This window comes from Oryx dammah, unplaced genomic scaffold (genome assembly GCF_014754425.2).
Source record: "Oryx dammah isolate SB20612 unplaced genomic scaffold, SCBI_Odam_1.1 HiC_scaffold_18, whole genome shotgun sequence".
Classification (NCBI taxonomy): domain Eukaryota; kingdom Metazoa; phylum Chordata; class Mammalia; order Artiodactyla; family Bovidae; genus Oryx; species Oryx dammah.
Genome location: NW_024070202.1, coordinates 99,264,209 through 99,290,663, shown reverse-complemented (window position 1 = coordinate 99,290,663; position 26,455 = coordinate 99,264,209). Strand labels below are relative to the sequence as shown.

Here is a 26,455-nt window from a genome sequence, read left to right as displayed (position 1 = left end):
ACATGCAAAATGCTCAGAATTCCATCTTCTGAGATGATAGCAAAAATTGATCTGATTAATATTTTTTGTTGTTGATAATATGATTCTTGATTGTTGAAAATGCCCTTGTTTTTCAGTAGTAAGCAGTATATTTTGTTTTTTCTCGTGCAGGTCTTTGAAGTTCTACAGTTTAGTTCTCAGTGCTGAACTTCCTTCTCCCTTAAATTATTATAAACTTTTGCTGCTGTTTAATAAAAGTGAAGATGTCTCGCAGTCCTGACGCAAAGGAAGACCCTGTGGAATGTCCTCTTTGCATGGAGCCCTTGGAGATAGATGATATCAACTTTTTCCCTTGCACCTGTGGCTACCAGATTTGCCGCTTTTGTTGGCATCGAATTCGCACTGATGAAAATGGGCTTTGTCCTGCATGTAGAAAGGTAAATGCTCCAGAACAGCTTTGTGTTTAGTTTTTTCCCCCATGCCTGTGAGCAAGTAGATTTTAATAGAATCTACATAACTCAGGTGAGATAAAGGATGACATTATATTCTTAAGATATCATGAAGTGTAAAGAAGACTGCCCTGGGAATCAGAGTCTGAACATTATGTTTAACTAAGTATATTACCTTGCTGAAGTCATAGAACCTCTCTGGTTGGCCTTTAGTTTTCTTATCTGAGGAGATTGACAGTCAGTGGTCGTGGTGGTGGTGGTTTAGTTGCTAAGTTGTGTTTAACTCTTGTGACCACATGGACTGTAGCCTGCCAGGCTCCTCTGTCCATGGGATTCTCCAGGCAAGAATACTGGAGTGGGTTCCCATTTCCTTCTCCAGCGGATCTTCCCAACCCAGGAATTGAACCCGGATCGCCTGCACTGCAGGCAGATTCTTTACCAAGGATTAGGAGTAGTGAGAGGCAGTAGATTTAGATAGGATGATGTCAGATTGGAAAAACACAGTTAGTTTTACATCTGGGGAGAAATTTACTTTAGTTTTCTAGTACAAAATAGAGAAGTTTTGATGTTTACTGAAAAAGAGTGTGATTTAAAATGGCAAGAGAAATCGTGGTTCAGAAGGTAACACTTACTCATTTGTTGACAATTCTAGGCTGACAGTGCTATCCCTATTGTACACTCAAGAAAACTAGGCCTTCTAAGTAATTTGTCTAAAACATCGACTGATGGGTAGTAGGTTCGGTGGTCAAATTTAAGTCCTTTGAATCCCTTCTAAATAAAAAAAAATCTATGATTTTTAAAGTAATTTTCTGGGTCTGGTTGTTTTACTAAGCAGATACAGCAGTTATAGTGTAGTGAATGACCTATTAGAATGAGTAGTATTGCTGCATCTCTCTTTTGAAGGTCTTTCTTTATTTGTTACTTTAGGGGTTAATGCAAATATCTATTTTTTGCCTTCTCTTTAATGTCTGTGTATGATTTAAGCTTTCTTTTCTTTTTACTCATTAAAAGAGCTGTTGGGTTCATTATTACCAAATTTTGATAAAGTAGAAATGTGTTTCAGATACCTGCATTATTTAAAAAAGAAAAAAATTAACAACCAGAAACTCAGAAGACAATGCATTGTCCAGTCTTTTATTTAAAATCTAGTGGGCAGTTAACATATGTTATATGAATGAAAAAAGGTGAGATCTATTTAAGTGTTAATTAATGTAGTTACAAAACTATATATATATATGTTTTTTAACAATACAAGTAGAAGAGTTGAGGATGACAGCAAGATTTTGAACTGAACAACTAGAAGTAGAGAATGGCTGTTAACTGAGATGGGGAAGACTGTAATAGGAATAGGTTTTTTGAGAATATCAGGAATTTGGTTTTAAATATGTTAGGTTTGAGATTCCTATTAGAGATGTAAATGGAGATAGTGAATAGACAGGTGAATTTATTCAAGTTGGTTTGGATATGGAGTTACAAATTTGGAAGTTATCAATATATAGAATGTTTTTGTAAATTAATGACACTGAGTGAAATCACAAGAGAGGATCAGTGGAAAAGATGTGAGATTATGCTTTCCAACATTTATAGAAGAAGAAAAAAAATCCAGATTAAAGAAATATGAGATGAGTCATTTATTGTAAATAGACCAGGAGTATTTTTTTTTCTTCCTGTTGATTTAATATCCACAACTCTTAGAACCTCTCCTTAGTCTCTTAACTATCAGACCTTGCTCATACCCATCTCATGGCGTGAGTTGTGGAATGCAGCTAGTACAGGTCAGGCAAAGTCTTCGAATCTGACTTAGCTTTGCTGGAGAGTGCTGGACACCCAAAATTATGAAGGTACCCATCTCAGTCAGGGACCAGAAGATCTTTACATCTCTGGAGACCAGCTTCAGTGGTTATGTTAACACAGAAGGAAACCACAGGTGTTTCTGGAGAGGACCATGAAGCTATAATTTACATGTAGCCCAACCCTGCGGGCAAAATCTGTAGAAGGCATTCTGTGAGATGGCCAATTGAGATGATTTAAATAAACTTGGAGATGCAGGTGGGGGCTAGTCAAAGCCAGTGCCTGATTTTGGCACACAAGATGATACCTGTCTTTTTGCAGAAAGGACCTCTTTTGTTTACATCGCTTTGAAAAGCAGAGAGAGGAAGGTTATAAAAACATGAAGTTGAACATTTCTCTGCGGTCCTAGTTGCTGAGCTTGGTGGGGTCAAGAAGACCTTAGTGCTTCCCTAAACATAGGCATAGGTCATTCTTTAGACTGCTTTTGCATGTCCTTTTAGTGCAGCATACCTGAGAAAAATACCTGGTGGAAACAGCAGATGTGGGAATATGGGTGGTACACGGATGTAGCACCATACAGTGTTGATTCTCATGAAAATTAGAGACTGGTCAAGGAAATGAAAACTTCAGCAAATGTGTTATTTTCACCTCAGAAATAATGGAAGCTGCTGCATCCATGAAACAAGAATGAGATGGTATAAAAAAATTCAGTGAACAATAAACAGTTATTGAAAATTAAATATGATAGCAGAAGTAACTCAAGGAAAGAGTTTTAGGATGAAGTTGAAATGATCTCTTAACAAGTAGTGTGAAAAAGCAAAGACGACTATTTGACAGAAGAGAGAACTTTGATTTGAGGATCAGTCCAGAAGGTCACATGCCAAATAAGTTAGTGTTCTAGGAAGAGACTACAATGATAGAGAGGAAAATTATCTTCAATAATATGACTGAAGAATATTCCCAGGACCAAAGGGTATATTTTCATATTAAAAAGAAACGAATACAAAAATATTAATTTAAAAAGGTACATATATTATGTTCCTTGTAATATTATTTACAGTAAAAAAGATATGAAAGCAATATAACTGTCCATCAGTGGATGAATGGATAAAGAAGATGTGGTGTGTACACACACACACACTCACTCACTGACTCACTCACCCTCGGAATATTACTCATCAAAAAGGTAGGATCTTGCCATTTGCAACAGCATGGGTGGACCTTGAAGGGTCAATGCTAAGCGAAATAAGTTAGAGAAAGACAAATACTGTATGATTTCACTCATATGTGGAATGCATAAACAAAGCAAGATAAATGAACAAACAAAATAAAAACACAGATATAGAGAACAGGGTAATGGTCATCAGAGGGTAAAGGGCAAAGAGGGAGGGTGAAATAGATAAACGGCATCAACTGGTGACAGATAGAAACTAAATTTTTGGTTGTGAGCATGCTGTATGGTACACAGAAGTAGAAATAAAACGTTGTACACGTGAAACTTACAGAAGGTTATAAAGTAGTGTTATCTCAGAAAAAAAAAAAAAGAAAAAAAACCCCAAGAATCAAAAATGCCTATTAAGTGCCAGGCACAAACTTTTTAAATAATAATTGTTTAGATATTAAACAAAGTCAAGGACCTTTTTAAAAATATTTATTAATGGCTGCACTGGGTCTTTGTTGCTCTGTGCAGGCTTTCTCGAGTTGTGGCGAGCAGGGCTTGCTTCTCTCTGTTGCAGTGTATGAGCTTCTCATTGCGGTCACTTCTCTTGCTGTAGAGCACAGGCTCTAGGCACGTGGACTCAGCAGTTGTCTCACCCTTGCTTACTTGTTCTGTGCCATGTGGAATCTTCCTGGACCAGGGATTCAACCCGTGTCCCCTGCATTGGCAGGTAGACTCTTACCTACTGTACCCCCAAGGAAGTCCAACAAACTTTTATTTCTAAATATCAAAATACCAAAGAGAAAGAGGTTCTACAAGTTTCCAAAGAGGAAGAGGTAGATTGCACATAAAAAGATCAGGAATTGGTTGTTTGAGACTGATATGTGGGTAGCTAGCTATACATTAGCCTTTCCACATAAGTTTTTTAATTCATTTGTCATTTTGTACAGAAAGCCTACTGGAATTTTGATTGAGATTGCATTGAGTAGACAGGTCTATTTGAGGAAAAATGATATCTTAAAAATGTTGACTTATGTAGTTCATGCAGAGAAGGCAATGGCACCCCACTCCAGTACTCTTGCCTGGAAAATCCCATGGACGGAGGAGCCTGGTAGGCTGCCGTCCATGGGGGTCACGAAGAGTTGGACACAACTGAGCGACTTCACTTTCACTTTTCACTTTCATGCATTGGAGAAGGAAATGGCAACCCACTCCAGTGTTCTTGCCTGGAGAATCCCAGGGGCGGGGGAGCCTGGTGGGCTGCCGTCTGTGGGGTCGCACAGAGTCGGACATGACTGAAGTGACTTAGCAGCAGCAGCATGTAGTTCATGAACAGGGTTTATTTTTCTACATTTCAGAAACACTGTTCTATAGTTGCAGTGTACAGAGTAGTACAGCATGTTTTGGTATATTTGCCTATGACTATTTTATGTTTTTTGAGCTGTGGCGCATGATATGCCTTTTAAGATTTCATTTTCTAATTGTTCACTTTTATAGGTAGAGTAGTTGATTTTTGTTAAATAGATTTGTTGGGATTTCCTAAATAGATGGTTACACCTTCTGTAAATTAAGACAGTTTTATTTCTTTTCAGTCTTTATTTTTTAAAAATTATTTTTCTTGCCACATTGCACTTGGATAAGTTGGACATGACTTAGCGACTGAACAACAACAAAGCTCTACACTATAATCTTGGATGAAAGTGTTACAAGCACATATCCTTGTTTGTTTCCAGTCTTATTGGGAAGGCATCGAGTATTTCATTATTAAGTATGTCACCATTTTTTTTGTAGATGGTCTGTATCAGGTTGAGGACATTTGCTTTTATTCTTTGGTTGCTGAGGTTTTAATCATGAGTGGGTGTTGCATTTTGTCAGTGCCTTTTCTGCTTCTGTCGAGGTGATTTTGTGTTACCTGCTTTGTTCTGTAAAAACAGTGATTTAGGTTGATTGATTTTTTTTTTTTATCAACCTTCCCTCCCAAGGGTAAATCTTGTTTGGTTTATGTGTCGTGATGTGTTATCCTTTTTATTTTCAATTTGCTAATATTTTCATGAGGAGTTTTATATCTGTGCTATGAGAAGTATTTATCTGTGGCTTTCTTCTATATTGTTTTTAGATTTGGTACCAAAGAAATACTTGCCTCAGAAGTGTTTCCTCCTCATCTGTATTCTGAAAGAGTGTACATGTGACTGGTGTTAATTCTTTTTGATTTCCTTCCCAGATTCACTGTTGACATTCTATCAGGAGGGCTATTATGAAAACTGGATACCACAGGATTCTTCTATATTGATTTCTGGAACTCTTTCTGTATTAGTTCACTCTTTGTGGTATTTTTGCCCTGTAAATTTCAGTTGCTTCAGCCTCTTCAAATTTTGAACACTGTTCCTTCTGCTCAATGTGACTGTTAGAACCAGTGCCAGGGTCCAGTAAGTGCCAGAAGAGCAGAAAACTGGGACACTCATGGTTTTTATCTGCCTTATTTCTTTTCTCTCAGAGGTCATAGATCTGCTTGCTGTTCATTCCCTGTTGTTCAGTGTCTGAAAACAGTTATTTCATACGTTTTGTCTAGTTTTCTAGTTGTTTATGCTGGTATCCCTAGTCTGTTAACCATCTAATCTGCCATAGCTGGAGGTGAAAGTATATAAATAATATTTGAATTTTGTAATAATGTAATTATGACTATTGGCCTAATGAAATTAGAATGGAAGGTTAGAAAGTAGGCTTGGAATATGTTGTTAGACTGGCTGAAAGAAAGCTAAATCTTGATTTTGCATAATATAATAATATTTAATACTGAAAAAATCAAGAAGTAGCAGTACAAACATGTTATTTAGTGATGTGATAGTAAATGACAAAGGAATCATGTGAAAGAATAAACAGCTTATTTATAGGGGCAGGCAACTGTTGACGGGGAAGCATATAGGGGACTGCTCTATTTCCTGATAAACCTTGTAGAACTGTTTGACTGGGAACACATAAGAAATAGATCATGAAACTAGGGGGGGAAAAGAGTGGACAAATGGAAACCATAGGAAAGAAAGTATAATAGTACTGATATTCAGTTCAGTTCAGTTCAGTCGCTCAGTCGTGTCCGACTCTTTGTGACCCCCATGAATCGCAGCACGCCAGGCCTCCCTGTCCATCACCAACTCCCGGAGTTCACTCAGACTCAGACTCGGTCGTAATCATATTCAAGATCAACACATTTTGAAAGTAGTTAAAGAGGATATTTTTCTTACTGATGAAAGATCCCCTAGAGTCATAAAACTTTTATTTACATAGTAGAGCTTTGAAGTATATTGAGCTGATGTAAATACCAGGAAAAACTGCACCCACTTTCATAATTGAGGGGCTTCTAATTTCTGTAGTTTAGAACTATGTCACACAGAGTCAGACACGACTAAAGGGACTTATTAGCACACATGCACGCATGAAGTACACAGAAGGAATGAAAAATTTGATTAACACAGCAAGTATGTGTGTTTGTGCACACATACAACTTTATATAAATAAATTTGTACAAAACTTTAAAATACAGTGTATTGGGCACAAAAATTGACTATCGATCAGTTCCAAAATGTAGAACTCACTTGTGTATTTCTATTTATTCTGCTTGAGGTGTGTAGGGCTTTTTGAATCTGTGGATTTGGTGAATTTCATTGTTGCTGTTCAGTTGCTAAGTTGTGTGTGACTCTTTGAGACCCCATGGACTACAGCAGGCCAGGCGTCCCTGTCCTTCACTATCTCCTGGGGTTTGCTCCAACTCATGTCTAGTGAGTTGGTGATGCCATGCAATCATCTCATCCTCTCTTGCCCTCTTCTGCCTTCAGTCTTTCCCACCATCAGGGTCTTTCCCAGTGAGTCAGCTCTTCACATCAGGTGGCCAAGGTATTGGAGCTTCAGCATCAGTCCTTTCAATGCATAGTTAGGGTTGATTTCCTTTAGGATTGACTGGTTTGATCTCTTTGCTGTCCATGGGACTGTCAAGAGTCTTCTCCAGCCCCAGAATTCAAAATCATCAAATCTAGAGTTTCATTAGTTCGAGAAAAAATTAAGCTGTTATCTAGTCAACTGTTGCCGTTATTCTCTTTCCTCTCTTTCTGGGACTCTGATTAAATATTTTCCAATTCTTCTCACTATTGGCCATGTCTTTTAATCTCTTTTGTTTCTTTTTCTTCCTTTAATGCATTATAGATGATTCCTTCTAATCAATTTTTTTAGGTCTAATCTCAGTTCAGTTCAGTCACTCAGTTGTATCTGACTCTTTGTGACCCCATGGACTGCAGCATGCCAGGTTTCCCTGTCCATCACCAACTCCCAGAGCTTGCTCAAACTCATGTGCATCGAGTTGGTGATGCCATCCAACCATCTCATCCTCTGTTGTCACCTTCCCCACCTGCCTTCGATCTTTCCCAGCATCAGTGTCTTTTCAAATGAATCAGTTCTTCGCATCAGGTGGCCCAAGTATTGGAGGTTCAGCTTCAGCATCAGTCCTTCCAGTGAATATTCAGGACTGATTTGGTTTCCTTTAGGATTGACTGCTTTGATCTCCTTGCAGTCCAAAGGACTTTCAAGAGTCTTCTCCAAAACCACAGTTCAAAAGCATCAATTCTTCGGCGCTCACTTTCTTTATAGTCCAACTCTCACATCTGTACATGACTACTGGAAAAACCATAGCTTTGACTAAATGGACCTTTGTTGGCAAAGTAATGTCTCTGCTTTTTAATGTGCTGTCTAGGTTGGTCATAGCTTTTCTTGCAAGAAGCAAACATCTTTTAATTTCATGGCTGCAGTCCCCATCTGCAGTGATTTTGGAGCCCAGGAAAATAAAGTCTGTCATTGTTTCCATTGTTTCCCCATCTGTTTGCCATGAAGTTCTGGAATCTGATGCCATGAACTTCATTTTTTGAATGTTGAGTTTTAAGCCAGCTTTTTTGCTCTTCTCTTTAACTTTCATCAAGAGGCTCTTTAGTTCCTCTTTGCTTTCTGCCATAGAGTGGTGTCATCTGCATATCTGAGGTTATTGTTATTTCCCCCTGCATTCTTGATTCCAGCTTGAAGTCATCTAGTCTGGCATTTTGCATAATGTACTCAGCATGTAAGTTAAATATTATATAAGGTCTAGTTTACTGAATTTTAAAATTTTGTTTTCCATTTCTAAAAGTAATGTGTGTTCTTTTTTGCTACTTGATTTTTTAAAAAAGATTTTTATACCCTGCAGATATTTTCAAGTTTGTCATATATTTGTTTAAACAGACAATCATTCTTGTTTTAAAATCTGTCCAATAATTCCAGTTGCTGAAGTCTGTGAGGGATGTTTCTGCTGGTGGTTCTTCACGTTGTGTTTTCTTTCTTTCTGTGATTTGTTGTCTGTGTCGGCTTCGTGGTTGTCACTGAGTTATTTGTGCGTTTCTCTGAGGCCCAGGGTCAATCTGCCGTCCTGTAGGTAGGCTGTGCTTTGCCTTCTGCTGGAGCCTGTGAACGCTGCCATTAGGGGTGCCTTAATCTTTTGTTCTGTCAGGTGCACGTCTGGGCTGGTTTCAACTTCTCTAGGATGGTTTTCTCCTTCACCCTTTTCCTTTTTTCTTAGCTTGTTCTGAACTTTCTGTAGTCTGTGCTTAACCCTAAAAGAATATGAGCCCTTTTGGGGTGAACTGGTCTCAGCCTATCATGGGACTGATCTCCCCAGAACACTTCACCGTGGACTGGCTTTGGATTTTGAATGCTGTGCTTCTTCCCTCATTTGTCCTTCTCTCCTGTTGGTTGTTAGCCTTTCCACTTATCTCTTTGGGTTTTGACTTTTATTCAGAAATTTGCCTGGGACTTCACCACTGCAGATCATTATTGTTTTTAAGATGTTGGTTTGAAAAGTTTTACCCAGTATTTTTCATTGTCTTTAGCAAGAGGAAAAGATGAAGCTGCAAATGCATTTATTAGAAAATGAAGAGCAAAAATAAATGAACTTATTTCCGGGTTAAGAAACTAGGAAAAGAATAAACATTATGACAGTAGAAAGTAGGGATTAAGTAGAATTTAATGAAATAGGAAAGCTGTATTTCCATAAAAGTTGGAGCTGGTTCTTTGAAACAACCAATAAAATAATCAAAGTCCTGGTAAGTCTGATTAGAAAATAAAACAGACGACACAAAAATATACATGTAAATTGGGAATAAAAGTGGAAACATAACTACACATATGAAAGGAATTAAGTGACTATATTAAAGACTATAAACCATCTTAATTAGTAGTTTGGCAATCTGTTGGCAAATTAACACTACTAAAAATATTTTGCACATTTAAAATGCTTCTCCACAAGTATCCTATTTATCACTAGTTTGTAACATGCAGTAGAAAATTTTAAAGAAAAATTTTTTGCTTATAGCTTTTTATTTGATCCTGTATTCCTAGAATATTAGGTTTAACATTATGTGTTTCAGTCAAAAAGTAGACCAGATGTATTTTTCTTTATATTCATTTTTAGTACTAAGGTTACTAGTTTTGTGTGTCACAGTGTTTTTCTGCAGCTGTTCAAATTATGTGTTTTCATCTCCCATCTTTAATCTAGCTTCTTTCCTCATCTTACTGTATCAGATGATTAATTTTCTATTGGATTTGTAGAGTAGGTATTTAATGGTGGTGTGTGTGAAGGAGGAACCATCATAGAATGTGTGCTTTACCAACTTTTTATGAAACCTTTAGACAGGTTGAGACTGATAAAATTTTGTATATTTTTCATTTGTGTTTAGGTTAAATTACCAGATTTCTATTATCTGAAACAATTTATTTAATTCTTCCTAACAACAGAGATGCAGATTCACAAATATGTTAAGATTAAAAAGTTAGTATTTATAACCTCTTTTAAGTTGCTGGAGTAAGAGGATTTTGGAGGATAAATCATAATAAACTAATTTATCTTGTTCTCCTGTAGTGGTATCTTTCTGTATTGGTATGTGTAATCTATCATTACATAGCAGTTATAGTCCAGAGCGACTGAACTGAACTGAAAGTTGCCTTTGAAGACTGATAGAAGTGTTAATTTCCACAGAAAAAACTTGGAGTAATATAGAAAAAGACTGGGATAACCAGTGTTACAAACTCAATATAATGATACATCAGTAATACACTTCATGAGAATTGATACCTCAACCTGATTTTTGGTCGTTTTCATTCTCCATTTATTGGAGGTGTTTATATTATTTTGCATCATCTTTTATTAGGATTTTACAGTGTCAGAGATGGCTTGCAAAGAAAAAAAACCTGAATGGTTGTCCAATCTTCGTGTTCTCAGAAAAGTTACACTAGTGTTTCTCAGACTCTCTGATGCAGAACCAGATGTGTCCCCGCGCCTGCCCCAGCACAGCCTGCTGGGAACTGACACAGGTTCTGTTGAGCGTGCCTAGGTCCCAGCTTGCGTCATGTGATTTACCGCCCAAGCTTGATAACAACCACACTGATGAATATCTTATTCTTCAGAGCCCACTGATGACATACTTGAATGTTGTGGAAATGTTAAGTTGCTGTAAAAGTTTCCAAGTGCTTTTTCTCAATTTTTACACTTATCATGGACTGCTAGAAAGATGCATGGACCAGGCTTTGAAATGGCTCTGGGAACAATCTAAAGGCTCGATCAACTGAGGGAGTGGATTATCACCACTACACATGTTAGTGAAGGGCAACAGCTTTCAAATAAACTTAATAAATGCTCTAAAAGGAGCTTTCCAGAAATCCTGTGGTAGAAAATAGCAAATGAAAATGTAAGTGATATTATAGAAAGGTATTTAAGTTGGTTTGTATGTAGTTTATTTTTATACTTTTGCCTCTGTAGTTTTAAATAGTTTCACGGGATTAATATCATCCAGGCAGATGGGTTGATTTGAAAGAAGATAATATAGGTACAGAAGTGTGAGTATAGAAAAGAGAGAAAAAATTTAAATAGGCACGGTTACATCAGTTGAAGAACTGAATTTATTGTAATAGATCTCTAACCATTTGATTCCTCAAATTAAAATGTAAGAACTCTTTGAAATAAGATTTTTTTACAAAAAGAAAATTAGTAGTGCTGAATTTCTAATTCTAGAAGTAGCTTGGTATTAATGTGGAAAATATTAGTAAGCTCCTAAAATGTATGACACAAACTTTATATTTGACCCTGGAATAAAACCCTTAGGTCATGCAAAAGTCAGGTAAATTACTGAGTCAGCTGTTTTATATGCCTCTCCCTGACTAGTATGTTGGAGTATGCCAAAAAGGACCAATTAGCTAAAAGATTCAAATTTCTAAATGTGGGAATTGAATGGAATGGGCACTTACATTCTGCAGGACCACTAAGAGTTATGGCTGAATATTTAAGAACAGGGTTTTGGAGACGTTATGCAATTACTAGTAAAAATAATGGAACAGGAAAAGAAATCTCACTTTCTTAATTGCCTTCAGCATTACTCAGAGTGTGGACACATATTGGAGGGTGTTGGTTTTTTTTTAATTACTTTTTTTAAACTTACATATGGAAAAGATGAAAGTAACTTTACATTAAAGGCATGCACGGTGCCAGGCTTGTGGATACTCCCTTCTCTTGTCCTCATTCCCACTTTTTTTCTTGACAGCAGCGTTTCTGTCAATCTCAGGTTCTGGTATTCTGATAGGCACAGTTTCACATTTCTTGGATCTCTTCACATTCAGCTTTACATGTTACTGTTTAGTGTGTTCCATCTTCCATTTATTATTAACCTTTTTGTTAATACAATTGTCTCTTGTATCTGTGGGGGACTTTTTTCTAGGAACAGCCACTTGCACAGATACCAAAATCCGTGGATGCTCAGGCCCCTCATATAAAATAGTGTAGTATTTGTGTGTAATTTGCACACATCCTCCCGTGTAATTTAAATCATCTCTAGATTATGTATAGTCCCTAATATCTAATGTAAATGCTGTATAAATAGTTGTAAATACAATGTAAATGCTATTAAATAGTTGATAGGTGCACGACAAATTCAGATTTGGGTTTTTGGAACTTTTTTTCTAGAATTTATTTCCCCCAAATAGTTTCATTTGGTTGAATCTGAGGATGTGGAACCTGTAGAGGGCCAGCTGAAATAATAACTGGTTTATTGAATGCTTCTGTGCAGGACACAGTTTTAATCACTTTATAAGTGTGTTGCCTTTTTAAAATTCTCACAGAAACCCTCTGAATAAAGTACTGTGATTCCCATTTTATGGAAGACTGAGGCAGACAAATTGCATAACTTAGCCAAGGTCTCTCAGTAAAGAAAAATCCAAGATTCAAAGCCAGTTTGCAGCTCTCATTCAGGCTATCGGTAGTCTTGGCATTAGCAGTAGGAATAAAAACAAAATTGTAATGGTGAGAGAGAAAAACATTACAGTGGTGTAATTGCTAGTATTTATTGAGGGATTAATGTGGGCCAGTTACAATAATTGCTTTACGAGTGTTATTTTTATATCAGCCTTTAAGATTATTTTCATTTTACTTACTCGGGTACAGAGACATAGAGTTCTGTTGACTTGTCTAAAGCCATGTGGATAATAAGTGCTGAAGCTAAGTTGAAACTGCTGAGCCAGAGTATCTGTGTATTGTTTATTTGCCCATCTCCTTTGACAGGAAATGTCTACCTATTAAAGAATAAGTACTTCATTAATCTTCAAACACATAGTATGTTTTCATTAAATATTTGTTGATTGTAATACAGTAAATCCATATTTAGATGATATTTTGTACTCTTTGCCCTTTACATAGTACCTTAAAAGCTTAATTTTTCTGTAAACTGTGTACTAGGCATTGTCAGTAATACCAGGTTGGTTTTTTAAAATTTTAGAACCTTTGGTGATATTTTAAGTTTTAGCACTAAAAGTGGTTTTAAAAGTATTTAAAAACACATTTAATTTATGTAACAGTTAACTTTTATTAAATAAAATGTTTAGAAGATTAGAAGATTCAGAAAAAGGGAGATGTAGCAAATAACTGCATACACATCACCCAGCAGTTGGAAATTATTTATTCATAGTTTTATGTTCATTTAATGCTAACGTCTGTTTGTTTTATGCCTAAAGCCATATCCAGAAGACCCAGCAGTTTATAAACCACTCTCCCAGGAAGAACTGCAAAGGATAAAGAATGAGAAAAAACAGAAACAAAATGAGAGAAAACAGAAAATATCAGAAAATCGCAAACATTTGGCCAGTGTACGTGTTGTACAAAAAAACCTCGTCTTTGTTGTAGGTCTGTCTCAGCGTCTAGCAGACCCAGAGGTAAGTTGTCTTCTCTTTTCTTTCTCAACTTAGCATTTTTTCTTCTTGTTTATTTGGAAATAGTAGCTGGCCCTGCCCAATGGCAGGATTTACCTGAAAATTCTAAAACTTAGCAGATAATGGGAAATGATTTTTTAATAATCACTAAGAAACCAGTGACAGTTGTGATCTTAGGCCAGTGTCTTAATCTTTCTTGGTTCTTTTCTTCAGTTGTGAAACTGGGCAGTTGAATTAGATCTCTGAAGTCCCCTTCAGTGCGCATAGGCTGTGGAAGTTGGATAGTGTCTCTGTTGTGCTCGTAAGGCTCATGTGACATGACTACTCTGTTTCTTTCCTCTTTTCTGTAGCTGTATTAAGGACCAACAGTTGAGATGTACTTTCATGAACCCACCAGAGATCTGTATTTTTTTTTTTAATCACGCTGAAGTGGTGAACCTTGATTATAAAACAGTGATAGAATTGTTACTCTACTGTGTCATCATTCTTTATTCATTCATTTTAAGCCAATTTTGGGGAAGGAGAGAGAATTCAGAGGGAAACAGTGGTTGAGGTTCTTTGTCATTAGTTGAAAGCAGGGGAGGTCTTAACCCTTTTATTACTTAACTCTTCTCTCCTTCCTCTACCAGGCTTATTAGAGTAATGTTGAATAATGTTGAACTCATTACTTTCCTTAATGCTCTTGGATACATGTCTGCTAATGTCTAGTTCCTGATATACCAGGAGATGCTGACTGGTTTGTTGGGAAGGCAAATAGAAACTGAATGGCAGCCAGAATGTTCACTTAAGTTGGAGAGAGCTGGATTTGCAGAATCTGTCGGAAGTACTCCTTGAGAAGGGTTTATAGTAATGCTCAGGATGGCAGCAATCAGAGGAAGGACTATAGTGAATATGCTTAGGGAGGCGGCAATCTTTGAACTGGTCTAAGAGGGCTAAAGGCCCCAGAAAGAGGAAACACAAGGCGTCTAAAAACTGATTTTGTAAAAATCAGTTTAGAGAGAATAAGAAATATTTATTGCTGATTAGTTAACTATGTATTGAGGCTGTGAAGGGCTTCAAGATCTGTAGAGGAGAACATCAGGGTGGCCTTACTAAGAAGTCTCTGTCATTGGTAATAAATGTGGAGGCAGCTCATGAATTACTAGGGTCTTGGTCCAAGATACGCTTTGGCTATCTTTGTCTATACCCTTTGGTATAGACAAATGGCTATAGACGAATGGCTCAGAGGGTAAAGCGTCTGCCTGCAATGCAGGAGACCTGGGTTCAATCCCTGGGTCAGGAAGATCCCCTGGAGAAGGAAATGGCAACCCAGTCCAGTATTCTTGCCTGGAAAATCCCATGAACAGAGAAGCCTGGTAGACTGCAGTCCGTGGGATCGCAGAGTCGGACACAACTGAGGGACTTCACTTTCACTTTCAGGTCCAAGATGCTGGCATTAGTGGACTACAACGATCTTCAAGAGACGAGGTTTCTTCCAAAACCAAAGGGGTGGATCTAGAGTTCATATCTTTAATAAGTGATAAGGAAGGAGCTCATTTTAGGCCTGTGATTTAACCTCAGCAGCCAGTTTTCCCTTTTTCCTCAATCATATAGCATTTAACTTCCCAGACAGGCAGAATCCCGTTACACTCTTGAACACTGCCACAACTTTGTATCAGTGCTTCTGTCTCCCTCTTTAAACATTACTTTTTTCCAACCAGAGAACATTTCTTGCTTAAGCAAGTTTTTAATTTACCTACCTCTGTTATTCCTGCTAATCTGTATTTGCTTTTCTGAAGCTGCTACTCCAGTAAAAAAAAATTGGGGGAGGGTGGCATTCATGCACCTTGTGGGATCTCAGTTCCCTTGACCAGGGATTGAACCTAGGCCATGGAAGTGAAAGTGTGCAAGCCTAACCACTAGGCCACCAAGGAACTCCCTGCTATTCCAGCAAATTAATGGAACTTTAATTTTGATTTAACAACTCTTGGATATGGATGTGCTTGGTTTTATTAATACCAAATCCAGTCGCTTGTGGTACTGGAGGCTTACCGAGCAGCACCCACAAGCTGGATAAAATGAAGCCATAGCCTGTCTGATGTTTGGTTTACAGGTTTCTGCTGCTTCTTAGAGATGTGACTTAGATCTGTAGTTTGTTTTTACTTCTGTACATAGATTTATATTCATGTCAAATAACACAGTGTCAGTAAGATTAATCTGAAAACTATTACACAGAAAGACATTAATCTAGGGGATGACTCATGAAAGAGAATACTTTATCATGAATGTAAATATACCTAAAAAATCACTGTCTTTGTTTTATACTTTTGAAAGCAGTGTTGCTTGGTAAGAGGACAGTGAATTTTCTTAAACATTAATTTCTCTCATTTGTTTTTCTTGAAACCCTAAGAAAACCAAACGTTAGTGTTTTAGTTATTAAACCCTACTACTTCTAAATAATACTTAAAAAATTTTTTTAAATGTAACTGCCTAACTCTTTCAGATTGGAAGACTTCATTAGAAATTGCCAAGTTTCAAATTGTTAGGGTAACTTTGAGTCAAAGAAGATCCCTATCATTTACTTATTTTTGGATGATGGACAATTTGATATTTGGCTGAATTCTGATTAGCAGAATAGGAACATTTAGGAAAATTTAAAGCTTATTTTGAAAATAATTTTTGTATATCTGACAACTTCATACTGAGATTGATTGTCAAATATATCCATTTATCACTTAATAGGAAAAAACCTATCTTAGAAGATATGGTAGTTAGAGATAATGCTTAGAGTAATCATCTCCTAAATTCTAAAAATTTCAATTTGTCAGAACCGTATTCATTTGTTTTGTAAATTAGCTCTTGAATACTTACAATCTGTTAGGTACTTTGATGTTGGGGATAAAATGGTTTAGCAAGCCAGACACAGTCTCTACCCTTAAAAACTTACAGACAGTAGAGAAGACAGAATTAAGTATTTGTAAGTGTGCTGAGTATTTATAAATAGGAAGATACAGGGCTTTTTGAGAACATATAAACAGTAGGTAATTTAGCTAGTGCAGAGATCCACGAAAAGCCTCCCTGAGGAAAGGATGATTAAAAATGACTAGGGGTTAGCTGGGTAGCAAATAAGGGCAGAAGTGTCCCAGGTGCATGATGGCGTGAAAGAGCTGCTTATTTGAGGAACTGAAAGACTTTAAAAACATAACCATTTTCTTTTACAAATGGGAAACTGAGGCATAGAGAAGTTGAATGACTTGCCTAGGATCACTTAGCTGTTTCAAAGCAGACCCAGGACTAGAAACCACCTTCATTCGCCATTGACCCCACCTCCCTGGTCTTAGGACTCCTATTCCAATGTATTTTACACCAGTGGTGTATATGGTTCCTTCATCCACATATTTGTCTGTTCATCTTTCCATCTGTCACTACATTTTTTATTTTCTATGACATGTCCATGAACATTTGTGTTCCCAGAGTATAGGAAGACATTTTACACATTAGGTATGTCATTGGGCATTTATAATTCTATCATATAACCTTTTATATAGCAGCTAGTACTCAAGTTGACTCACTGTGAAGTAAATATAGGACTTTGGATATATAGGTAATGTGGTTATATGCAGGGTGTTCTGGCTACTACCCATACTCTTTACTTTTTTTATTTACTGTTTTGCTAGTTGACTTATGTTTAGATAGAACCTCGAATGTGCAACTTAATATAGAACATTGAAATTACTTGAGTTTCCCTTGCCTGGGCAGGCTGTTTTTATCACCCATAGATCATTTCCTAATACAATAAGGCCCACCAGTGTTTTACACATGTGTTATTCTTTTTGTTCAATGCTGCTGCTGCTGCTGCTGCTAAGTCACTTCAGTCGTGTCTGACTCTGTGCAGCCCCATAGACGGCAGCCCGCTGGGCTCCCTCATCCCTGGGATTCTCCGGGCAAGAACACTGGAGTGGGTTGCCATTTCCTTTTCCAGTGCACGAAAGTGAAAAGTGAAAGTGAAGTCGCTCAGTCCTGTCTGACTATTAGTGACCCCATGGACTAAAGCTTGCCAAGCTCCTCTGTCCATAGGATTTTCTAGGCACCTTCTCCATGTTCAGTGCTAACAGAGTTTAATTGTTCCATAAGCATTTATTGAGTACCTGCAGTGTGCCAGGCACTGTGTGAGACATTGAACATAAACCATTAAAAGGTTGCCCCTGTTTATTTATAAAAGCAGCTGTATACTGTGAGGAGTGCTGTGTGTTGTGGAGGCACAAGAGATGGCACCTGACTGTGGGGGGGTGGGGCGGGGAAGGTATGTACTTCCTGGCTATCTTTGGTATAAAGTGCATCAGGCATAGGGATTATACAGTGCTTCTGATTTAAAAAAAAAAGCTTGGTCTTCAAATGATTTGTTTGGCTGGAAAATTAAGAGTGAAATGGTGAGAGATAAGGCTGACGGGGTAAGTGGTAAGGGATAATGAAGGGCTTTTAAAACATGCTAACGAGTTTACACTTTAAGACAATGGGAAGGTATTGACTAATCTTAAGAACAGAATGACATGGAGAGATTTGTGCTTTGGAAATACTATTATGGCCGTTCACCGTAATTATATACAAGTCTTAATGTTTTTTTATGAAAGTATTGCTCAATTATTGGCCAGAATTTATTTCTATAAGTCAGTCTTTAACCTTTTCAGACCCAGTACCCATGTTTTTTTAAAAAATAGTATTTTGTAACACCCTTTGAGTTTCGTGAAATGACTTCTTGATAATGTAATTTGTCTAGGTAGATACATAATTTGAAAAAATGAGGGAGAAATTAAAGTATAAGAAGACTGTGTAAATACTTGGTACTGCTACTCAGGGTGTGGCCTCTGGGCTGGTAGCATTAGTATCACCTGGGAGCTTATGGTGCAGACTCTCAGGGGCTGAAATAAGTATTTCAACTGGATCCTCAAATGATTTGTGTGTGTATACAAGTTTGTAAAGTATTTTTTTCCCCAGTACATTATGAGATAGGAGCTTGCATCTGTTTGTAGAATCACTGTGAATATGACAACTAAAAGTGCAGATTGTTACAGATGTATGTACTAACAGCACGGGTACCATGAAGCATTAATGATGTGTGTGATTTTTCTGAAGAATTCTTAGTAAAATTTCAAACAAAGCATTCGCAGTTGTCCCTTAATTACATAGTGTTTGCTTTTAAATTCAACATATGTTGAAACTGTGGGAAAGTGCTTTATGTTTATGATTTGTTTCTAGATTCACTTAATTATAAACAAGCATCTTGGCTAGATGAATGTCTTGTAGACCATTCAAAAGTTGTGTAGGGTGGTTCTTTGTGGTGCAGGGCTAGCCCGAGTGCTGTAAGCTGTCCTGGGCTCCCATCCGCTGAGCGCCAGTAGTGTCTCCCAGTTACTTTGACATAACGTTCCAGCACCCCTTGATGCTGCCTTCATTGAGAAGTACTACCATAAACTTGGATGTGATATGAGACGCTGATGCAGCACATCTTTTGACCAGGCTGAGTCCCTTGAAGCAGGTCTTTTGGCTGAGGCCTTTTGCTGAATTGGTACACATCCAGCTGGAATATTGAATGCAGTTCTGTTCTCCACTGGCCAGAAAGCTTTTCAAGACACATACTCTTCCCATAGCCCCTATCCTAAGACTTTCTGTGAACAACTCAAGAGCACTCTAAATGTCAGAAGATTTGGGTGGAAAAAAGATTGAAAGCCAGGGTAGTCACTGCACCTTCTAATCCATTAAAATTGGCTGCAGAAAACATAATAACCCTCTACTTATAAGAACCTAAAATAAAGTAAGGTAAAAAAAATTATATTAATCAAATTGAAAACTGTTAAGAATTCGTGACACCCCAACTGCAGACTGTTTCACAAAACTTTGGTTCTGTCAGATGTAGAGTATATTAGCTAAGATGTTAAGTATGTGAGAATATTATCAAATAAGAGTATTTGGGGAAGATACTTTGCACACACTTGAACAGATACGTGCAGAAAGCTTCAGTTGAGATATAGCTTGTTATTTGGAGAGATTGTAGGAACAGTGGGTCTATAGGTTGTTGGTTAGTTGCTAAGTTGTGTCCAACTCTTTGCAACCCCATTGACTGCTGCACGCCAGGCTTTCTTGTCCTTCACTATCTCTTGGGGTTTGCTCAAACTCATGTCCATTGTGTCAGCGATGTCATCCAACCATCTCATCTTCTGTTCCCCTCTTGTCCACCTCCCTTCAGTATCTCCCAACATCAGAATCTTTTCAAATGAGCTGGCTCTTCGCATCAAGTGACCAGAGTATTGGAGCTTTGGCTTCAGCATCAGTCTGTCTAATGAATATTCAGAGTTGGTTTCCTTTAGATGGACTGTTTGATCTTCTTGCAGTCCAAGACACTCAAGAGTCTTCTCTAGCACCACAACTTCGAAAGCATTAATTCTTTGGCACTCAGCCTTCTTTATGGTCCAGCTCTCATATCCGTACATGACTACTGGAAAACCCACAGTTTTGACTATATGGACCTTTGTTGGCAAAATGATATCTCTGCTTTTTAATTAGCTATCTAGATTTGTCATAGCTTTTCTTACAAGGAGCAAGTATCTTTTAATTTCATGGCCACAGTCAGCATCTGCAGTGATTTTGTAGCCCAAGAAATTAAAATCTGACACTGTTTCCACTTTTCCTATTCACCATGAAGTGATGGGACCAGATGTCATGATACTCATTTTTTGAATGTTGAATTTTAAACCTATAAATAAATACTATGTAGGTCTATAGGTAAATTTTGGAAAAGAACAGTTTAATTTTGAGGTAGTTGGCAAATCCTGGGAGAGAGGATTAAGTTAGTTTGAAGGACAAGCTAAATGAATGCATATAGTGATCACATAGTAAAGGAGATGACACAAGTATGAGGGAAAATGACCACCAAGAAGTAACCAGGTAATAGAGAAAAATTCATTCATTATTTATCAGGGAAAGAGAGAAAAACACAGAAGACAATTGAAAAATGGTGAAATTGACATAAGGAAAACTTGTTGACACCAAGTAATAAATCATAAAGCATGAAAGTTTGAAAAATACATTCTGTTACCATATTTGGAATTTGTATGTTATAAACAGTGCTTTAATATAATACACAGTATTTTATGTGTAATAGATTTATGAGTAAAACTGTCTCTACTTTTGTCTGTTTTTGAGTTTCTGTTTCATACATAATCTTGGTCATTGTTCTGAGACCTTATAAGGATCACCTATTAATGAAAGTGTGGTTAAGATAGTTGGTCTGTTTTGTGTCTAAGAATACTGTCAAATTAAGATGCCGTAGATTATTGGTGCACATGTTAGAATGTAGTAGATAATGTGAGACTTACTCAGTCTCAGTTTCTATTCAGTGGGTCAGTAAAGAATAGCTTTTAGATTTTTGTTGATGATTTCCTGTAGTTAAGTTAACCACACAAATTGTAATCAGTAAGTAGTCACATTTATTGAAAATCTTTAACAATTATTTTCTTTTCATTGAAGAGGCATGGTGCATGTCCCCATTATAAGGATAAAGTTGATGAAGTGGGGAAAGTTTATATCTTATTTCTTCTTCTTTTATAGGTTTTAAAACGGCCAGAATATTTTGGGAAGTTTGGTAAAATACATAAAGTTGTCATCAATAATAGCACATCATATGCAGGCTCACAGGTAACTAATTATAGAGATTTTTACCTTTCCTCCCTATGGTCAGGGCTTGACCTGGGCTGTTCAGAAGGAAAGCTTGGTTTCTGTGATTAGAAAGCTTGATGGTCAAGCATTTACACCATATAGTGACCTCTATTGGTAGGGTGGGGGAATTTTTTGGTGCTTGTTTGATCCTTTCAAAACTTAACAGTGAATTGATAGTATTAAGAAGGAAGTAGTAACAGATTTAGTGATGGTTTGAAGGGGAGGGGGAATTGAATCATAATCAAGCAGTTAAATTATATAGTGATTTCTAATTAATATTTTCAGATATTGTGAACTTAATAGAGCATTTTTGTTATGCTGATATTAGCAGCTAGAATACTCTTAAAGATTGCATTTATTCTGAGAACATAGTTAGACACAGTGTCTTCACATCTTATTTTTTTCAAATCTAATTTTCAAAGTTTGTTTTTTTTTATAATGTTGACAAGCCTGTCAGATGACTTTTATAAGAAAATTGCCAAGCCAAAGATATTTCCTTCATATATATTTTAGTCTGCTTAAAATCAGATAAAATTCATTAAGTATGATTATCTTAAAATGGACTAGTATATAGCTTAATATAAGCTACTACTACTTCTAATCATTGTCATTATTATTAAAGATAGTGGTAGTAAAGGCCTTTAGCAGGTTGCAAGTTACTTTTTTTTTTTTTAAGGTTTTGTTGAATTTGATTCTAACAACAGTGGCTTTTCACTTTAGGGTCCAAGTGCCAGTGCTTATGTAACCTATATACGGTCGGAAGACGCTCTCAGAGCTATACAGTGTGTTAACAATGTGGTGGTGGATGGCAGGACACTTAAGGTAATGTGGTCCTCTGGGTTCTTCTTTTTTAAGGGGGAAGAGATAACATGTAGTAAGTACAGAAGAACATAGCTGTTACATATTAATGAAGGAGTCTTATTTGAAGATTGCCTCCTAGGTATCCATTCTAACCTATGACAGCTAATTTGCTTAACACTTACCTGTTAGGGTCCTGTTCTACCAGGTGGAAGTAAATACATACCTTATTAGGGGATTAATCCTAAAGAAAAAATCTCCCGTATATACACATATTTTCCTTTGTGAAAATGGATTTATTATTCTTCTTGTAAGAAATAGATGATGGTTCCAATTTGTTGTCCTTAAATACTTGGACATTGATTAGTTCAGGCTTGAGTGAAGCGTCCCACCAAGCAATGCTTTAAGTAAGTTGAAAGAAGGATGGCATCATTAGAAAAAGGAATTTGTCTTATGTGCCTAACTGCTTAAAACATGGAACAGATTTTGCCTTCCTACTCTCCTGATCTCTAGGGAAAGGATTTGGGTGCTCAAGCTATGGAAACCATAGATTGAGGGTTTTTTTTTTTTTTTTTTATCTTTCAAATGATCATCATATTTAATAAATTCTGCTAATAATAGTTAAATTCTCTAGTATTCACAGCCATACTTTGTTTTATTGTGTCTTTGCCTCATTTTAGGTGAAATGAAAACACTAGATATGGAAATTCTCATTCTGGTGTCAGTTTACGTTTTGGGTCTTTTTCCTTCTTCCCTCCTTTTCCTGCAGGCATCTCTAGGTACAACAAAATACTGCAGTTACTTCTTAAAGAATATGCAGTGTCCAAAGCCTGACTGCATGTACCTACATGAATTGGGAGATGAGGCGGCCAGCTTCACAAAAGAGGAAATGCAGGTAGTAAAGTAATGTGAATTATCAACTTTGCAGCAAAGGAAGTATTTTTCTTTATAACTTAAAATTGCAAAAGCAAAAACTAAGAATTTTATTTTTTATTAAACTGATATTACTTTAAATTAGCTTTTTCCAAATATGTGGTTGTTCTATGGAATATCAGTTCTGCAGGACATTATTATAATAAAAAATGCATCTGTGGTCCCCTAAGTTTCGAAAATGTAGGCAAAATGAAAGCTAAGTGGAGTATTGTAATTATGAGGTTCCCCTCTGCTATCTCTGCTCTTCAAAGAGCATGCTAGAAAATAATATTCTATTAGATGCCACTGAAAAGCTAAATTGTTTTTATAAAATGATTTTACCCATGAAAGTGTCCACTGAGTCAGTGTCCTGTAAAGGGTGAATTGAAGGCTTATTATCCTGTATTCTTTTTTACATTCCTGGTCTCCTGTCTTCTTTCAATTTGTAGTATAAACTTGCCTTTACAAGTAAAAATATTGACCATGTGGCATATTAAATGAGCATATGCCAAAGCACAATGCTGCACTTCCCTATTACAGGTGAAGACTTCAGATTGTTGCTGTGGACTTTGCAGGCATACTTCTCATTTAGAAGGTGGGGGGCATTGACTACTGCCTTTCATTCTCCAGGTCAAACTAGAGACAGTCTAGACTCTAGACAGGAGGGGCTCCTTTCAGAGCAGATTGTTAAATGGAATGAAATATTACCCTTTTGACTTGGCGTTATCACTGATTAAATCACATTATAATAAATACATTGGAATTTCTTTACAGTATGTATGGTCTTTATGATCCAGAAGCAGTGTTAAGAGACTTTCCAGGTGGTCCAGTGGTTAAGACTTCACCTTTCAACACAGGCACTGTAGGTTCGATCCCTGGTTGGGGAGCTAAGATCTCACATGCCTCACAGCGGAAAAAACCAAACAATAAATATTGTAACAGATTCAGTAAGGACTTTAAAAATGGTCCATGTCAAAAAAAAAAAAAACCCAAACCCAAAAACTAAGTTCTCTGTGCTATTTAATGGGGACAGATGACTTACTTATTTCTTGCTTATCCAGTAAATGGTTCTTGACTTTTTTCTTCTTTTGAAAGAAACTTTCTTGGATGAAATCTAAGGTTGAGCTATCTCATGCTGTATTTTTACTAATGGGAACTGTGCTTTACTTATGGGTATTATTACAATAAAAATATCTGTCAAGGAGTTTCTAAGCCCCAGTTGATCTCACTTAAGTATTATTAAAAAGTAAAAGAAAATGGATGGGCAGTCCATTGCAATTTATTTGTAATGCTGTTTAACCTGTCTCTGTAAACTGCCCCTGTTAAACCATTTGAATACCAGTTTGAACTCTTTGTGGCTAATGAGAGTCATAATATCTCCTGAAGTATTGCTTGCAGAAAGAATTTTCAGGGCTGTTTTTTAAAATCCACATCTAAACTGTGTTTTTTCTTGACAGTTTAAAGTTCATTTCATATTGTTGACCTGTATTCATCTCTCTCTTCTTTGAGTTTAAAATTACTTTGAAAGGGAGTTTCTTCATTAAAACATTTCCTCAGTGTAGAAAGGAAACAGACAAATTATGTCATGGCAAAAACTAAACTTTCCTTGTTACTGCATAACTCAAAATTCAGTACCATATGAAATATTTGTATAGTTGAACAGGCAAGAGCCCTCTCAGAACAGGGAGCAATGCATTGTGCAGTGTATATGAGACAGTTGTGCTGGATCACATGATACTGCACTTGTTTTTATTGCTTTGTTTTTGTTTTGATCTGTTCTGGTTTTGGTTTTCCCGTAACATCTCTTTAGATCACACTTTAAAAATAATTAACAACCCTGAAGGTAAGTAAAAATGTCCTTGCAGTCACAATATACATGCAAAGAATAGAAGGTTATTCAGTGTAGTTTCATTGTAATTTATTTTTGTGTGTGACTAGTTGCACAGTCAATTGTCTGATTTCTTCCATCATGTTTATAACACTGCATTTTGATAGAGAGCTACCAACTCCAGAAAATACAGAGCTCTCTTTGTCATGTATAGAGCAGGGATTGGCAAACTTTTTCTGTAAAGGACAGTTAGTCAATGTTTTAGTTTTTCTGGTCACATGGTCTCTCAAATTTGCTGTTATAGCACCAACAAGGTCATAGATAATATGTAAATGAATGAGCATTACTGTTCCCTTAAAACTTTATTTACAAAAACAAAGCAGTTGGCTCTAAATTGCCATCTTCTGGTCTAACGTTTAAATTTATTCATTTTTATGCAAATATGTTACTTAGTCTTAGGATAATGAAAAATATAGTAAAATCCTTCATCCTTGAGTTACTTTTAGTGTTAATCTCTTCTAAAAAGAGATTGATTTTTCCAGTGATCTTCAGAAAATTCTGTAATGACCTGTTAGAAAACTTAATTCTTTTGTAGAAAGATGGGGAAGTAAATTTAAAAGGGCCCCTCTAGTTTTTTAAGCTAGCAAAAATGTTGTCCGTTAACATGTTTTCTCCACATAAAGTGGTTGATGATATGCTTAATTAATGGAATATGTCTCCTGTAGTTTTGTTGAAAGAACTTTCATTGGTCTAGAAGTTCTGTGACATTTTCCTCACAGGTTTCTCTGACACTGTGACAAGTCCTTATGTCTTTTATTTAGGATAGCTTTAATTCAGAAAGTACGTCAGCATTTTATACCAGCCACTTTGTGAGTCCCACTGCAGTTTTAATTTCTTCTTCCACTAGGCGGGTAAACACCAAGAATATGAACAGAAGCTCCTTCAGGAATTATATAAATTAAACCCCAATTTCCTTCAACTGTCTACGGGTTCAGTTGATAAGAATAAGAACAAAGTGACACCACTGCAGAGGTATGATACGTAAGTACTGATACTAGTGTAATCAAATACCTTAACCTTCCTGTCTGTCATTCTTCTCTTTTCATTCTGCATCTTTTTCAGGCAGGATCCTTCTTGACAGTGTCTGTCATTTGTGCAGAATTGTTGTACTGTAGGAAATGTTGAGTCACAATTTCTGGGTTTGAATATTTGCTGCCTGCTGCTCCCTGGTAATACTTCAGATGAGCCTCTCGATGCTTCCCCTTTGCATTGATTTGCAGACTACCCTGAGCCCCAGGAACACTCTCCTTGATAAAAAGGGAAATTAAGAGATGTGGGTTATTAAAAGGCTCTTGTCACCTAATGGAGGTTTCCTTCCTGATGTAACTGTGGGGTGCGGGGGGGGGGGGCGGCACAAAATACTGTAAAAGGGACAGAGGGTATTAATCTGAAGCATTTTGTGTTGGGGATACAAGTATTCATGTTTGTCTTGTCTCAGGAATCGCCAAAGTCTTATGTCCTCTGAATGAGGAGGGTATCCCATATACAGATCTTTTTCATCTTGGAGACAGCTTGTTTTTGCATAGA

The 26,455-nt window shown here is 36.8% G+C and overlaps 1 protein-coding gene across 6 annotated transcripts in view; it reads left to right on the top strand.

The window, feature by feature from the left end:
- The window catches only part of CNOT4 (CCR4-NOT transcription complex subunit 4), a 152,064-nt gene that overhangs the window by 73,313 nt on the left and 52,296 nt on the right, over positions 1-26,455 (top strand). For 3 of the 6 annotated variants that reach the window (XM_040259942.1, XM_040259944.1, XM_040259946.1), the window contains exons 2-7: positions 151-416; positions 13,444-13,641; positions 21,223-21,309; positions 22,051-22,152; positions 22,898-23,023; positions 25,776-25,909. In XM_040259942.1, the coding sequence (XP_040115876.1) occupies positions 243-416; positions 13,444-13,641; positions 21,223-21,309; positions 22,051-22,152; positions 22,898-23,023; positions 25,776-25,909 (821 nt within the window). In that variant the 5' untranslated portion in view covers positions 151-242. The remainder of the gene's footprint in view (positions 1-150; positions 417-13,443; positions 13,642-21,222; positions 21,310-22,050; positions 22,153-22,897; positions 23,024-25,775; positions 25,910-26,455) is intronic. The other 3 variants (XM_040259943.1, XM_040259945.1, XM_040259947.1) reach the window with 1 other exon arrangement.